The sequence below is a fragment of the Xenopus laevis genome, chromosome 4L (genome assembly GCF_017654675.1).
Source record: "Xenopus laevis strain J_2021 chromosome 4L, Xenopus_laevis_v10.1, whole genome shotgun sequence".
Lineage (NCBI taxonomy): Eukaryota > Metazoa > Chordata > Amphibia > Anura > Pipidae > Xenopus > Xenopus laevis.
The window spans coordinates 24,679,508-24,697,046 of NC_054377.1; the positions used below are offsets into that span (position 1 = coordinate 24,679,508).

The following is a 17,539-nucleotide window of genomic DNA, read 5'->3' on the forward strand; positions in this document are numbered from 1 at the left end:
CTATAGGTAACGGCCCAGTGTTGATAAATGAGCCTCGCTGACTCCCAATGGAAAGCTGAAAAAGAAACTGTAAAAAAGAAATATAAAGACCAATTTAGACGCTGCTTAGAATTGGCCGTTCTACACTAAAGTTTTTAAGGGTGAACAACTCATGAAGCTTTATTGAGGCGCAAGAAAGGAACATGGACCTATAAACACATTCCACATAATGTAGGAAATGAGCCAAAGTCCCCCACAATCTTATTAGCAGACGCTGTATGATTTGTGCGACCTCCTGTGCGTCGGTCACAGCTCCATCCTGTCGCGCACTCCCAGCAGCCGCCGCGCGCTTGGTGCCACGCCCAACTCTACGCCAGTCGTGTTCTGTGTCTCTCGCTCTGTGAGTCTCAGTCACTCGCCCAGCTGTGAGGAGAAAGCGCCGGCTCCGTTATCTCGTCACGTGCCCGCAGTTCTTGCCGGTGTCTTTAGTAAGGAAGAGCCAAGGTCCTCGGGCTGCCCCAGCAGTAGGCGCCATGTTCAGCTGGGCGAATAAGGACACTCGGAGAAAGAAAGAGCCGGAGCTTTTCCAGACGGTGTCCGAGGGTCTCCGGAAGCTTTACACGCACAAATTGCTGCCCTTGGAGGAGACTTACCGCTTCCATGACTTCCACTCGCCGGCCCTGGAAGATGCCGACTTCCATAATAACCCCATGGTGCTGCTGGTGGGACAGTACAGCACGGGCAAGACCACCTTCATCCGCCACCTCATAGAGCAAGACTTCCCCGGCATGAGGATCGGGCCCGAGCCCACCACCGACTCATTCATCGCCGTCATGCACGGGCCCGTCGAGGGGGTCATGCCAGGGAACGCGCTCGTCGTTGACCCCAAGAAACCCTTCAGAAAGCTCAGTGCCTTCGGGAATGCCTTCCTTAATAGGTAAGCTGTGTCTGTGTGGCTTCAGCTTGGGGCGCTTTATGAGAAGCTGTCGCAGCGATTGCGATTTGGGTGGTTGCGACAGTGTGTAATGGATGTGACAGCGGCTCCTTCTACTCACCTGCTAAGGGCAGAGACATACGTGGAGATTCGGAGAGATTTAGTCGCCCTGCGACAAATCGCCTCTTCTTCAGGCCCTTTTGCGATGGGCAACTAATCTCCACGAATCTCCGCATGTGTCTCTGCCCTAAAGGTATAAACCGCCTCTTCTTCAGGGGACTAATTTCCCTGAACTGCCTCCCGCCGGCTAGAATGTAAATCACCGGCGGGATGGCACTCGGAGCGATTCATTTGCCGAAGTTTCCTCGTGAGGCAACTAGCCCGCCGGCTAGAATGTAAATCACTGGCGGGACGGCACTCGGAGCGATTCGTTTTCTAAAGTCGCCCGAAGTTTCCTCGTGAGGCTACGAGGAAACCGATTGCCACCCGACGGCGATTTGCACTCTAGCCGGCGGGCTAGTTGCTTCACGAGGAAACTTCAGAAAACAGATCGATCTGAGTGCCACCCTGCCGGTGATTTACATTCTAGCCGGCGGAGGCAGTTTGGTGAGATTGGTCGCCCCGAAAAAGAATCTGAGCGTGTGTCTCTGCCCTAAGACTTTGTCTCACAGTGGGGGCTCCAAATTTCAGGCCCATGCCATACAGGCGTTTTGTGCTTTTCTGCTGGCTAGCGAGAAAAAGTGGCTGTCAAAATGCCCCTGTCCGCTCCTTAGGGCAGAGAGACACGCTGCTATTTTAGGAGATTAGTCGCCCAGCGACAAATGGCTTCTTCGGGCAACTAATCTCCCCAAAATGTACTTCCCGCCAGCTATTATGTGAATCGTCGGTGGGATGTCACTCGGATCGCTTCTGAGGCGACTTCAGAAAACAAAGCGTTCCGAGTGCCATCCCGCTGGCGATTTACATTCTAGTCGGCACGAAGGCAGTTCGGGGAGATTAGACGCCCGAAGAAGAAACGATTTGTCTATGGGTGACTAATCTCCCAAAATTAGCAGCGTGTCTCTGCCCTTAATGCTTCTGCGTTCCGATCTTCCCATGAGCATTGACTGGCGGCCATGGGTGTTTTGTAAGGCTCTCTTTCTGCTGGATAACTTACTAAAAATGTAAGTTCTCCCTTGTCACCCCGCTGTAGGTTTGTATGGTTCCTTAGCGGTAGAACAGGGGTGCCCAAAAGGAACATCGGGATCTACCAGTAGACCTTTTGCTGGTGATCAGTAGATCTCAAGACACTGTCAACAAACGGCTTGTCTAAATCATCCTCCTATTCACGCTTTTCATTCAGATATTTATTACGCTAAGGTTACATAAGAAATAGATGTTAAATATAGCAATATCAATTCTCTCATAAATCAGTATAATATTATAAGTAATATTTTCCATGGAATAGAATGCTAACAATGTTTTTTATGGATGTAGATCATAATCGGACAACGTCGCTAAAAGTAGACCTCACATTAGTAAAGTATGGGCACTCCTGCTGTAGACCTACACCCAGAGATTCTAGTATAGTGCAACATTTTGCCAGAGCAGGGCATGTAAATTCCCTTCCCCACCCTCAATAGCTGATTACTGTCCAGGGAGGCTGAAAGTTGTAGCTCAGCGACTACTTTAGGGTTTAGCTACTTGGGAGATTGTAAAATCGAAGGAGCGTATCCTAGACGTCAGAAATAAATCTGATGAGTAAATGACATGAAGCATTTGACATCCGGCAGGAAACAGCCTGCTGTGTCTTCAAACAACAAGATAAAAAACTGATGGTGTCGAAAATGCTTTTTTTTTCCCCATTGAAATACATTGATTGTTGTATATAAACACATGAAAAAAAGAAAACTTCTGACTTTTTCTGATCCGTCATCACATTGCAGCTGTGTGGGATCAGAATTCACGGCATCCTACAAATCTTGTGCTGTTGCATGGCAAAATCAGATATAATCTGACCTGCTAAATCTCCCTTGTAGTTAAGCCCTTAGGGCCAAGCAACAAGGCTACATGATGGGCATACATGCTAAAAGTTGTTGATATAGTGGTGTTTCAATTGAATTGTTGGTTTGAATTCTAGAATGGGGTTGGGATAAGGGAGAGTCAGGCATTTAAAACATTTTTTGGTTACTTGGTAATGGCAGTCATATTAATCATGGGTGGGTGCAGTCAACAGAGACACTTTGACCACTCACTTTAGCTGTAGCATTGGTGCTAACTGAGCTGGAGTCATTAATTAGTTCTAGTTCCATTATAAACGGCGATGCTACTTCATCGGCATTTACTCCTTTAGAAGAATGACGGGTGGGGCCATAAATGCTAAACATAGATAAAATTACATATGAAATGTCTGTGTGTGTTTAGCATTGCTATCCATTTCTGTGCTTACAGACCCATAGAGTAGACCTATATGTGTTGCCACACAAAGGAACCTATGAAAAGCCATAGCACAATATATGAATGATACTATTCCCACTCCAAAACAATTGTTTATGCTTTGCAGGCGGAAATAATGTTGTCTGGCTGTTATAAGCCAAGCTGATCCCAGCATCTGTCCCAAAACAAGGCTGCATAGCAATGGCCCATGTGTGCTGCCATCCATATAATTGCCTTTGTAACCTTCTCAAGCGAATTGCTTATTTTGCTACGTATGCTACAACATGATTCCACTTCCCCTTTAGAGGGGATCTCCACCAGAATTCTTTGACTTTGGTGCAATGAAAGAAAAGATAATTCTAAACAACTTTCCACTCATGCTCATTTGGCATGGTCACCAAACAATAGGACCTTTCACTGATTGTGGACAAAATCAGACTGATCCAATCATTTGGCCCTCAAGTGCTTTGTCATTTATACTTTTATATTATATTATAGGACCAGTTGCCTTTTACTTGCACAAGGCTGCACAAAGGGTCAGGCAAGTAGTAAGGGGGTGCAAAAATCTCTGGCCTCAAACCCTGTCCAATTCCACTGACCAGACACCGCCAAGCTACGGAAATTCAAAATAAAGCAGACCCTTTCTGCATTTGTTTGTACATTTAGCAATAGGATTGGATAATGTGGTTGAAAAGGTTAACGCTATTATCAGACATCAAATAACACTAATAAAAAATACCAGATTAAAAGTAACTTTTACTTTCACTTTTCAGGGCCATTGACTCTGGTTTTAAATGCATGTCATTTTTTGCTTGAATTTTGCTATTTCGTTTGCTATTTTTATTAGTTGAAAATAGTACGTTTTAAAGTGCTGGGGAGTAAATGGAACCAAACGAAAACTTCTGCAGACATCAGATGCTGGTGTCATGTCGGATGAAAGTTGCGACAACATCCAGCATATGTAACTTCGGGCGACTATAGAAAACGCATCGCCTAATGTGCATTAGCGCAGGCAACTTTTTTTGTAGCCTATAGGGAAAAACGCTGAGGCAGTTTGGGGAGATAGTCGCTCAAATAACGAGGCCATTAGTCGCCAGGTGACAAAATCTCCCAGAATCTCCTCGTGTGGCCTTACCCATACTAATGTATCTAGATCAGGGTCCCCCACTTTTTTTTTTTTTTTTTTTTTACACCCGTGAGCCACATAAATGTAAAAAGAGTTGGGGAGCAACAAAAGCATAAAAAAAGTTCCTGGAGATTCTAAATAAGAGCTGTGATTGGCTGTATGGACTATGTAGATTGACAACCCACAGAAGACTCTGTTTGGCAGTACACCTGTTTTTTATGCAACTAAAACTTTCAAAACTTTTCAAGCCTGAAATTCAAAATTAAACACCTGCTTTGAGGTCACTTGGAGCAACATCCAAGGGGTTGGTGAGTAACATGTTACTTTCCAGCCAAGTTGGGGATCACTGATCTAGATGGTCTGAGTCTGTATCCTTGAAATGATTCTGCTAGCCTATAAAGCTGGCCATAGACACAAAGATTTTTTTCATGCCATGGAGATCAGCGTTCAGTTGATCAAACAGGTTAGAAGATTTCTGTCGGCTACCGATAATATCTCGGTACCGATAATATCTTGCTGATCTTACGATATCAGTGGGAGACTGTCACCAGCTTTTGTCAGACATAACTTTCGTACGATTGCTGTCAGGGGCAGAACATCATCTGATCTGTTCTTTTCTACTTTATTTGATCTGAATGGTTAGTGGCAGGTCGGGAGAGGTCACCGAACAATTGTTTGTCCGATATGAAGGTAAATCTGCACGTCTATGGCCAACTTAAAGGGGTTGTTTACCTTTCAAACACTTTGTTTTTAGATTGTTCCCTAGAAAGAAAGACTTTTTTTCAATGACTTTCCATTATTTTTTTCTTTTCTTTTTCCAAAATCTAAATTTAAAGTTGATTGTTACTGTCTCTGGTGTTTCAGTCTGGCAGCTCAGTAATTCAGGTGCAGACTCTTAAACTGTTACAGTTTTGCAACATTTAGTTGATCCATTTCTCAGCAACATCTCTGGAGTATTAGCAACTATTGTATCAATTCTAACAGCTGCCTGTAATGAAACCGAGAGATTCTGCTCAGCAGGGACAAAGATAAGAAATGTATCAATTTAGAACAGTTTACAGGGTCGCGACCCCCCACTCCCAAAACTGCTTCAGAAGGTGAAAAATTAAACTTCACACTTCAATGTTAGAAAAACAGTAAAAACGTAGAATATAGTCATTTGTAAAAGTCTTAATTTCTGGTGATCTATCGGAAAAGGTATATCATACACCAAAATGAATCAAAAGCCGCCTTCAGATCTAAATAGTTTTTTTTTTTTTTAAAAAAAAAAATGACACCTTAACTTTGTCCAAAACGTTGATGTCACTTCCTTTGAATACAAAGGATTTGACCAAATTGAGAGGAAACCATAATATTCTGCCTCTCTCTTGCAGGGCCCATTTCCCCACACCCTTAAAGGGGTGGTCCACCTTCAAACAACTAGTTGTTTTGTGAAGGGTATTTTTTGTTCTATTATAAGGTGTGAATTGTGCAGTCAGGAAAAAGCTTATAAAATGCTGGCAGTAGTTTTTCATGTGTGTGTTTTTTTTCTTTTCTTTCCATTCTTTCTTTCTTCCTTCCTTTCGTTACACAAGAACTGTATTTCCTCCTGCCTGTGAATGTGAAATTGTTCTTGGGATCAAGTGTCTCACAGGAGCTCTCCTCTATTTGCCTTTTGAGATCTCAAGGTTATCCTGGAATGTTCAAAAGGGTTTCACTGTGTAGAGAGCAGTTTAATCGGGTACTTCTGTAACCCAGGGGAAGGCAACATGTGTGGTGTATTCTGTCACACATTTTTCTATTAAAAGGATGTTTCCCCTTTACGTTAACACTTGGTATGTTATAGAATGACTAATTCTAAGCAACTTTTCTTTTGGCCTTCATTTTTTCTTTTTTATAGTTTTTGAATTATTTGCCTTCTTCTTCTGACTCTTTCAAGCTTCCAAATGGAAGCTAAAAAACAAATGTTCTGTAAGACTACAAATGTATTGTTATTGCTACTTATTATTACTCCTCTTTCCATTCAGGCCTTCTCCTATTCACATTCCAGTCTCATAGTCAAATCAATCCATGGTTGCTAAAGTAATTTGGACCCTAGCAACCAGACTGCTGAAATTGCAAATGAGGAGAGCTGATGAATAAAAAACCAAATAACCACAAATAATAACAAATGAAAACCAATTGCTAATTGACTCAGACTATCACTCTCTACATCATACTAAAAGTTAATTTAAAGGTGAACAACCCCTATAAAGTGAATTTGCAGTAATGTTTTCAGATACCTCATTGTCGGAAGCCACCAATCGGGTCTTTTATTTTCTAGCATGCAGTCTGTGCAGTGCTACTTGTTCTTCCCTTGCACTAGGAAGTGATCTATTTCATGTCATAGTATGTAGTTACTGCTGGTATCTAAAGCAGTCCTTTCAATTCAATGTATAACGTGGCATGTTTATTTCTAGAGTGCATGGAGAATCTATTATAACCCTTATTTCATTTGCTGTTATTTGGGATTAGTAATGGATGATTCTGGGCTATGTCAGTAATGGGAGGGGCAGAGTGTGAGCTGCATATTCCTCACCCTGTAAATGTTTTTTTTTTTTATTCCACCCTGGAGAAGTATGTGTGAATCACTGCCGAGGATTTTGGATATCCCTGTGGGAATGTGCTTGTGCAATGCTTTGTGAGATCAGTAGCTGCCTATGATGTAGCTGTCAGATCTTCTAAGTGTCTCCTTATTTTGCAGAGATTTAGGGGCTGGTGCCTTGACTTTGAACTAAACTCCGTATTCTACAATTTTGTATAGACAATTGTAAAAGCTGCTTGGATGATTGGACTCGAACAGGTGATAAGTGCTGCCATAGTACAGCTGTCTGCATTTCTGTGGCAGCCGAACAAAGTACAGAACTCAAGTGCTTTATAAATCCTCTTCCCCCAAGGATGAACAGCTGAACACACTTATACAAGGGATTACTGACGGTTCTAGGCTGGGCTGCATAATGTGCGTGTTTATTAGAGTATCATTAAACAAAAAATCTCTTGTTCTGATTATCTCGGGGAGAATCATGGCCCTTTCCTGCCTGCAACTACCTCAAACATGACACTGACATTGTCGGGTAGGGATTACCTGGGTATATTCACTGTAGAGTCTCCAAGCAATCCCTGCCTGACAGCACCACCATCAGCCAAAGGCTGCATGCACTTTGATTCTTCCTGATATTATGGCAGCATTGCTGATGCGTTTGGTTCCATAGTCCTAAGGCACATTCTTCAGAACCAAGTTGGCTGCTTATTGGCCTGTGTATACATGGTTGGACTGGGCCAGTGGGCCCCTGCTGATCCAGACCTGCTCCCTGATTGGCTGCACCCCCCCCAAAAAAAAACCAATATGCGGGGGGCCCAGAAGTTTGGAACCCGGTGGGCCCCCTATGGGCCAGTCCAACCTTGTGTGTATAGAGCCCACTGGCAGGTGTCCTAACTGATTTCCAGCCAGATATCTATTAATCAAGTTTAAAAATCTATTTGTGGCAGGACCACATTTGTAGTGATGTGTGGGTCAAGCAAAACTCAACCCGCACCCGACCCTAACCCGTTGCTCCTTCACCCACACTCGACCCTATCCCGGTGCATTCCCCTCTTTATATACCCGCCCTGCTGTGATGTCATTAAAGGGGCGGGCCTGCTCGAGTATTTATTATTATTATTATTAACATGTATTTATATAGCGCCAACATATTGCGTAGCACTATGTATATAAGTGAGTATATAAATTTAAGCCCGCAGACGTGGAAGTGGGACAGAAGACGTTGAAAACCGACCCGAACCTGCCCGACCCTCGGGTTCTGCGGGCTTCGGGCTAGCCTACACATTGGCTCATTGATGTGGTTCTTGCCCTGTCTGGCCTGTATTACTTTCATTGTGATGACCTGATCAGCTTTGTATTGCCAAGCTTATGCTGGCCACAGACGCAAAGATCCAATCGTACGAATCAATGTACGATCGGACTTTCCATCTCCCGACCTGCCACTAACCATTCAGATCAAAGTCTTACCATTCCGACCAAATAAAGTAGTTAAAGAACAGATCAGCCGATGTTCTGCCCCTGACAGCAATAATACGATAGACAAAGCTAGTGACAATCTCCCTCTGGAAATCATACGATCGGCAAAACGCGCAGCGATATTACCCGTAGCCGACAGAAATTTTCTAACCTGTCCGATCGACCAAACGACTGATCTCCGGTGGATGAAAAATGTCGGGAGTCTCCTCACACGTTCTGAAAATCGTAAGTTTCCTCGATTCGTACGATGAGATCTTTGCGTCTTTATTGTGGGAATATCTGGGAAAGATGCATTTGTTTGGCGGCCTCGCCAAATTAGGTTTTTACTCATTTAGCTTGATAAAAATGTTACATTGTAATAGCTGTATTTATCTAAAAATCATCTTATTATGGTTTGAAAATTTTTGAAAATTTTACACGATTCCTGTTCATGATGTTGAGCTCAGAAGTGCCAGTGGCATTTGCACATACATTTTATGAGCCATTAGCGTTTTGGTTGCTGGAATTTGTGACACGTTTTACACCCTGATAAAGATATGCAGTTGGGCTGCTGGGGACCTGGAAGAGACAATTATACTTTACATTCATCAATGTTCTTTGACACATATATGTTTTTCATTGCTGTCAGGTTCATGTGCGCTCAGTTACCCAACCCTGTACTGGAGAGCATCAGCATCATAGATACACCGGGAATACTGTCTGGAGAGAAGCAGAGGATCAGCAGAGGTAAATGTCCTTCTTATTTTAAACGGATTTATGTATAATGAATGGACTTGATGCATCTGGCGTGCGCCAGCTTATAACCAGCTCTAAATGTCCTGGATCTTCGCGTGTGTCTTTGCCCCAAAGCAGGGGTCCCCAACCTTTTTTACCTGTGAGCCACATTCAAATTTAAAAAGACTTGGGGAGCAACAAAAGCATGACAAAGTCCCATGGGGTGCCAAAGAAGGGCTGTGATTGGCTATTTGGTTGCCCCTGTGTGGACTGGCAGCCTACAGGAGGCTCTACATGGCACTATATTTTGTTTTTACTCAATTAAAACTTGCTTTCAAGCTTGGGAAAAAAATTAGCACCTGCTTTGAGGACCCTGAGAGCCATATCCAAGGGGTTGGAGAATAATCCCTTCCACAATAAAATAGGTGTAAACTGGGCCAGAGAAATTCTAGTCAATTAATACATTATTATGCAATAGTTTTACCAGCTGCTAGCCTTTATGTGGGTATGGCAACTTGGAACCCCCAGTAATTTTGCAGAGTATTGCTGTAAATGTGCTGAGTGATCATATGTTTAATTACTGTCAGTGCAAAAAAAACCCCCAGCAGTTTCTATGCTTTATCTATCTGCTCCACTAGAAAAACATCTAGTTCCTGTAAAACAATGTTTTTTTTCTGTAACTTCAGTTTTCTGCTTTCATCACAGTACTAGATTGTAGTAACACTTAAAAACGTTGCAGTTGATCAGTGGACCGGGGTCAAATTCTTTTGTAACTCGGGCATTTGTAAACTGTTGTTTTGCCTGAGCAGTAGCAAGTTCTATAATGGAAAATCAGAATGTGACATTTTTGCGTTAAAGCTTCTATGTTTTGATAATGTATAACCTGTGACCATACAGGTCCTGGTAAAGGATTAAGCCAATAATAATTCTTTATTCCTAGTGAGTTTTCCAGGAGTAGAGGATTCTCACACTTTCACTTTTATGCTTGTTGGTGCTTTGGTTCTAGGGGTTGTATGCTGTTAAAGGGATACTGTCATGGGAAAGCATGTTTTTTTCAAAACGCACTTTGTTATATTCAATTTTGAGATCTGACATGGGGCTAGACATATTGTCAATTTCTCAGCTGCCCCCAGTCATGTGACCTGTGCTCTGATAAACTTCAGTCACTCTTTACTGCTGTACTGCAAGTTGGAGTGATATCACCCCCTCCCTCCCCCCCCAGCAGCCTAACAAAAGAACAATGGGAAGGTAACGAGATAGCAGCTCCCTTACACAAGATAACAGCTCCCTGGTAGATCTAAGAACAACACTCGATAGTAAAAGCCAAGTCCCTCTGAAACTGATACAGTTACATTAAGTAGGAGAAATTGCCTGCCAGTAAATAATTCCATCCTAAAGTGCAGGCACAAGTCACATGACTGGGGCAGCTGGGAAACTGACAATATGTCTAGCCCCATGTCAGATTTCAAAATTGAATATAAAAAAAATCTGTTTGCTCTTTTGAGAAATGGATTTCAGTGCTAAATTCTGCTGGAGCAGCACTATTTCTAAAAACATGTTTTCCCATGACAATATCCCTTTAACTTTGGCCCTTTTTGACTGGCTTATCGTATCCCCTGCATAGAACAAATGTTTTTTGGCCAGCTTAACACAAAACCCAGCTGGTGATTGCATAAACTGATTTCCTTGCATTGTCCTAGGTGCCTTACGCAAATATTAACTTCTTTGTGACTCTGACACTAGGAGGCACGTTTATCAAAGGTCAAATTCCGAATTCGTGTGAATTTTTTTTTAACTCTTAATAAATTCGAATATACTCGAAAATTCGAATTTGAGAGTTTTGACCATAATTTTTTTTTTTTTTTTTAGAATTTTATATTCGACCCTTAATAAATCTGCCCCTAGGAGTAACTATGGCTCTGTAACTAGGAGTGAGACTAGGTATCGTTCCTGATAAATAATGACTCATAGGTTTGTCATGAAATGAGTTAATTTCCTGATGTCGTGTTTTGTAACTTTTCTTTTACCGCATATCTAGGAAGGAGCAGCAGGTTGTGTCTGTTTTATTGTCAGAGGAAAAGTAACTAGTTAAAGTATGTCAGGAAGCATTGTCTTAGGGCTCTTTAAATATTTACCTTGTTTTATTGTGAATGACTCCCGGAGCAGACTCGTCAGAATTTATATTTGAAACCAGATTTGTCCTGAGTATATATACTGGTAATTCAGTTGTATATGCTGTGTTTAGTTTCGGGTGCAGATCGTTACCTTAATGATTATAGCTGTATACATTTTAAAGGGGTGGTTCACCTTTAAGTTAAATTTTAGTCTTCGTTATTTATTTTCTTTAGTTTTTAAATGCCTTTTGCCTTTTCCTCATGACTCTTTCCATCTTTCAAATGGGGGTCACTGACCCCATTTTAAAAACAAATGCTCTGCAAGGCTACACGTTTATTGTTATTGCTATTTGTTATTAATCGTCTTTCTATTCAGCCCCTCTTCTACTCGTATTCCAGTCTCTTATTCAAATAAATGCATGGTTGCAAGGGGAACTTGGATCCTAGCAACCAGATTGTTTAAATATCAGACTGGAGAGGCGCTAAATATCTCAAAAACCACAAATAAAAAATGTAAACCAATTGCAAATGATGTCATAATATCACTCTTTACATCCCTTTTAAGTCTGGAAGAGGGTGTGGAACTGACCTAGGAAAATGAATCACATGAGATTTACAGTTTACCACTCTGTTTGACACTGTTATCTGTACAACAACCCTGTAGCAACATTACAAATATTCCGGGCTGCTGTATTTGCTCTCTGGGCATGCTTGAATGCAAGCCCGTTACCAGCAGAAAGTTCTTTGGAAACAATTTTATAGCCTTGTTCTTCTTTGCTAATTGTGTATATATCAGCCATTTGTATAACATACGTTATTAGTACAGGTATGGAAGCTGTTATTCAGAATGGGGTTTTCCGGATAACAGATCTTTCCATAATTTGGATCTTCATACCTTACATCTATTAGAAAATCATGTAAACATTAAATAAACCCAATAGGCTGGGTTTGCTTCCAATAAGGATTCATTATATCTTTGTTGGGATCAAGTACAAGCTACTGTTTTATTATTACAGAGAAAAAGCAAATCATTGTTTAAAATTTGGATAAAATGGAGTCTATGGGAGACGGCCTTTCCGTAATTCAGAGCTTTCCGAATTATGGGAACCCATGCTGATATTAAGAGTGGATTTTTAAGCAAGAGCATCATTTTCTTTAAAGGGATACTGTCATGGGAAAACATGTTATTTTCAAAACGTATCAGTTAATAGTGCTGCTCCAGCAGAATTCTGCACTGAAATCCATTTTTCAGAAGTATATTCAACTTCTGACATGGTGCTAGACATATTGTCAGTTTCCCAGCTGCCCCCAGTCATGTACTTGTACTCTGATAAACTTTAGTCACTCTTTACTGCTGTACTGCAAGTTGGAGTGATATCACCCCCTCCCTCGCCTCTCCCAGCAGCCTAACAACAGAACAATGGGAAGGTAACCAGATAGAAGCTCCCTTAAGCTCCCCATAGACGCGACGGTTCTTCTTGCCGAACGACCGATTTTAGGGAAGCCCGGCCAATCCTTCTTAATTATCGTGCGGTTAGTGGGATTCGAACGATCGTACATCTTACCATTTTTCGGCCGACATCTGTCGGGAAATTGATCGGCCAGGTCAAAAAATGTTTGTCGGTCCCAGTGCAATCTATCTCTGTTTGCAGGGCCAAGCAGGCAGCTCCCCTTTGTTTTCCTGGTAAATTGGTCTTTTTAGTTGATGGTAAATTCGTACGATCATTCGGAGAATATCGTGGTCTCACGATCAGGATCTGATCTTTTAAAAATCTCAACATCTATGGCCAGCTTAACACAAGATAACAACTCCCCGTAGATCTTAAAACAACACTCAAAAGCCAAGTCCCACTGAGACTGATTCGGTTACATTAAGTAGGAGTAAAACAGCCTGCCAGAAAGTAGTTCCATCCTAAAGTGCAGGCGAAAGTCACATCTAGCCCCATGTCAGATTTCAAAATTGAATATAAAAAAATCTGTTTGCTCTTTTGCGAAATGGATTTCAGTGCAGAAGTCTGCTGGAGCAGCACTATTAACTGGTGTGTTTTGGGGGGAAAAAACATTTTTTCCCATGACAATATCCCTTTAATATTTTGTCTGATAAAATACAGGACGCCAGAAAAAACTGGAAAGCAGGGGTAGTGGCCCTTGTGACTTAATTGAAACCACGAGCAAATAATTTCCTTTCTATTCGATTATCTTGATGCCTCAAAATCCTCTCCCATTCCTTCAGTTCTCCCCCTCCCCCGCTGTTCAACGCTATTCTGTTCAATGCCTTTGTTATACAGTAGAACCCCCATTTTATGTTTTTCATAGGACCAGAAAGAAAATGGTGTAAAATTAGGGAAATGTATTATGCATAATATATAGGTGGGACCACAAAACAAAAATGTAAAATGAGGCTAAACTTAAAATCAGGGGATGTAAAATTATGGTTTCACTGTATCTTTTTTTGTGTTGTGCAGCCACAGTCTAACAGCTGATGTGGCTGTGTTGATATCTGTTCTTTTCTCTTAACCTATCATTTGGTTTGTATAATTCTAGAAGGAACCATCTCTAGTGTATAAACCGAGACATCTTTTCTATTTATGCTCAGAACTTTGAATAAATAAACACGATAAACGTCTGCCTCCTCCTGGTTTCTATTCATTTTTTCCATGGGATGCTGCTACAGTTTTTTTTTTTGTACTTTATTGGACAAAGTTATTCCTTTCGGCTTAGACATAGAGTAACGTTTCCTCGGCTTTGGAGGGGGTTCGCCAGGCAGGAAGCCAAGATACAAAGACAGCTAATGAATCACTGGGGATTTCTTCCCAAGAAGGAATCCCTGCCCCCAGCATGCCTGAGATTATTGTCTTGTTCTTGGCACTACACTGTCACAAACTGTATTTGCTGTGTTTACAGTAATTATTATAGGGTGGGTCGTTTTTTTTTTTTTTATGTTTAGTTTTTTTTTTTTTAGATTAAACAAGCTGATTCTGCTTCAGAATTCTCAGCATGAAAATTACTTACGGGTTCCATATGTTGTACATTTAAATAAGGCCCCAAACCTAACCCTTTCCTGCGGTCTTGGTCTTGTTTTACTCTGTAACCCTTCTTTCTTAAATGGGAACTATCACGAAGATTTAAATGTTATATAAGCTTCAGCATAGTGAAATAAGACATTTTCTAAATATAATTAGGGATGCACCGAATCCAGGATTCGGTTCGGGATTGAGCCTTTTTCAGCAGGATTTGGCCGAATCCTTTTGCCCGGCCGAACTGAATCCGAATCGGTGGAGGGAAATCGTGTGTTTGTCACAAAACAAACAAGTAAAAAATGGTTTCCCCTTCCCACCCCTAATTTGCATATGTAAATTTGGATTCGGTTCATTATTCAGCTGAATCTTTCGCGAAGGATTTGGGGGTTCGGCTGAATACAAAAAAAGTATTTTCAGTGCATCCCTAAATATAATCGATTTAAATCGGACCCGTTTCTGAAATAATCTCACTCGCGACCCTCTCCGCATTTGACTCTCTTCATTCTCTCATCATGTATGAGTTGGGTATCTGATTCATAGGGCAGAGGCTGCAATTCTCCTCTTCATCAGGGCGACTAATCTCCCCGAACTGCCTTTCTACCGGCTAGAATGAAAATCACTGGCAGGATGGCACTCGGAGTGCTTCGTTTTCCAAAGTCGCCTGGAAACTTCAGGCAACTTCGGAAAAATAAGTGCTCAGAGTGCCATCCTGCCAGTGATTTTCATGCTAGCCGGTGGGAGGCAGGGGAGGCAGTTTGGGGAGATTAGTCGCCCCGAAGAAAAGGAAATTTATCACCGGGCAACTAATCTCCCCAAATTGCAGTTGCCTAGAAGATGTATTAGAGCTCACTCTTTCAAAATCTCCAGAAATACTGTCTCTCTACATGCTGGATTTGTGCTCAAGACACTTATTTTGTTAGATTTTGTTTGTGATGGAATGAGTTATTTGAGTGAGCTCTAATACATCTGCTAAGAAAGGGAGCCCCCCCCCCTGAAAGATATATTGGATATAACTGTCAATGAAAATCCGACACCCAGCACCTGAATGAAAATAAGATTATGCTGAGAGAGGGATAGTGAAGATAAATTTAATATTTTTAGAAATGCTACATATTTTTTAATTGATTGTATTTAGTAAGTTTCTTATTTCAGTATGATGAAGCTTATATTAAATTTCCATTTTCCTTTAAATTATGCTCCTTTAAAGGAACAGTAATACCAAAAAAATGAAAGGTTTTTTTAAAGTAATGAAAATAGTATATACTGTTGTGCTGCATGTGATGTGTTTACTTCAGAAACTCAATACAATAATTTATAAACGGGGGCAGCCATTTTAAACTGAAAAAGAAGAAAAGGCAAGATATAAAGGTGATAACAGATACTCTCTGTAGTATACATTAGAACTGTTAGAACGTATCGACTATGTGCTTTGTATCCTGTGCTTGAAGGGCTGCCCCTGTGGCTACACAACAGCTTGTTTATATAAACTATAGTTGTATTTCTACGGTAAACGCATTAGTTTTACTAGTGCAGGGCAGCAGTACATTATGTTGTCATTCCTTTAAAATACTTAAATTTTTTCGTGTTACTGTACCTTTAAATTATTGCAAGACCTATCTGTTAAAAATCAATGTAAAGCACTGCACTACTTGCTGGCGCTATATAAATGATGATGATGATGATGATAAAACCTAATATGTATTTGTTATTTTGTATTATCACTACTTTATTTTCAGTGGGGGGGGGGGGGAGGTTGTTGGGAAATAACATTCCCCTCCACTTTAGGTGCCCATCAGTAACAGTGGCTAAATAATAAAAAAAAAAAAAAATGGGATTGATCCTTAGTAGATCTATTAGGGTTATTTTGCAAGCATGCCAGTGATTAGTAAGAATATCATTTTGCCACAGATCTTCCAGCAAGTGCAGTGTGTTCTTGTCCTGACTGTAACATTCTCTCATTTTTTTTTTTTAAGGGACAATTTTAAGTTGTTTGTCCAGTTTGAGAGTGGCAAATGTTACCTAAAATAGATGTATTTTTAATACAAACAACTCCAGCTAAATGTGGTTTCCTCCTGCCTTTGTTGCATGCTGTTTAACCAGTCGGCCATAGTGATTAGTACAGGTATGGGACCTGTTATCCAGAATGCTCAGGACCTGGGGTTTTACATATACAGCTAAATTTCCAGAATGTGGATCTTCATACCTTACGTCTATTAGAAAATCATGTAAACATTAAATAAACCTAATAGGCTAGTTTTGCTTCCAATAAGGATTAATCATATCTTAGTTGGGATCAAGTACAGGTATGGTATTCGATATCCAGAATGCTCAGGACTTGGGGTTTTCCAGATAATGGATCTTTCTATAATTTGGATCTTCATACCTTGTCTATTAGAAAATCATGTAAACATTAAATAAACCCAATAGGCTGGTTTTTGTCTCCAATATGGATTAATAATATCTTTTTAAAAATTTGGATTATTTTGTTAACGTAAAGTCTATGGGAGACGGCCTTTCCGTAATTCTGAGCTTTCTGGATAACTGGTTTCCAGATCTCATACCCGTACAAAGTATTGTTTTATTATTACAGCGGAAATGAAAATCCTTTTGAAACATTTGAATAAAATGGAGTAAATGGGAGACGGGCATTGAGAAATTTGGCGCTTTCTGGATAACGATTTTCCGGATAACGGATCCCATACCGAATCTGCCCATGTGCTAGTTCCCTAAAAGCAAATTTCTTGACTTTTCAGCAAAGCTTTAGTATTGTAACTGATAGACAAACTTTTTAGTACACCACAGATTACATCAGTATTCATCAGAACAATTATCACTTGTTTGTAAATGTGTAGAAACCCTATTTCAAATCAATCTATACTCAAGTGTTATTTGATTATTAACACCTGCCACAATGAGTTTCATTGATCTGTAGGGGGAAGAGGACAGTGACTTCATTGTTAGAGAGTTTCATTAACACCTACCTAGATACATTTAATGCAACCATTGTGATTGTGTTTTTGTAATTGGATTAAAATGACGGGGAATTCCCTATTGAATTTTAAAATTTATATAATTGTAATCATTTTAGTAGCTGGTTGCCGCCCATGTAATAGCCACGGTTAGTTTTCCATACATGTTCGTAATTTTGTTCCTGTGTTTGTTCACTGTTCCCTAACGGCTCAGCAATTCCTATATGCAGGA

The 17,539-nt window shown here is 40.8% G+C and overlaps 1 protein-coding gene across 1 annotated transcript in view; it reads left to right on the plus strand.

Moving 5' to 3' along the window:
* The first annotated feature begins 373 nt into the window (after positions 1 to 373).
* The window catches only part of ehd1.L (EH domain containing 1 L homeolog), a 29,650-nt gene continuing 12,484 nt past the window's right edge, over positions 374 to 17,539 (plus strand). The window contains exons 1-2 of the mRNA NM_001094743.1: positions 374 to 916; positions 9,119 to 9,216. Coding sequence (NP_001088212.1) covers positions 513 to 916; positions 9,119 to 9,216 — 502 coding nt within the window. The 5' untranslated portion in view covers positions 374 to 512. The remainder of the gene's footprint in view (positions 917 to 9,118; positions 9,217 to 17,539) is intronic.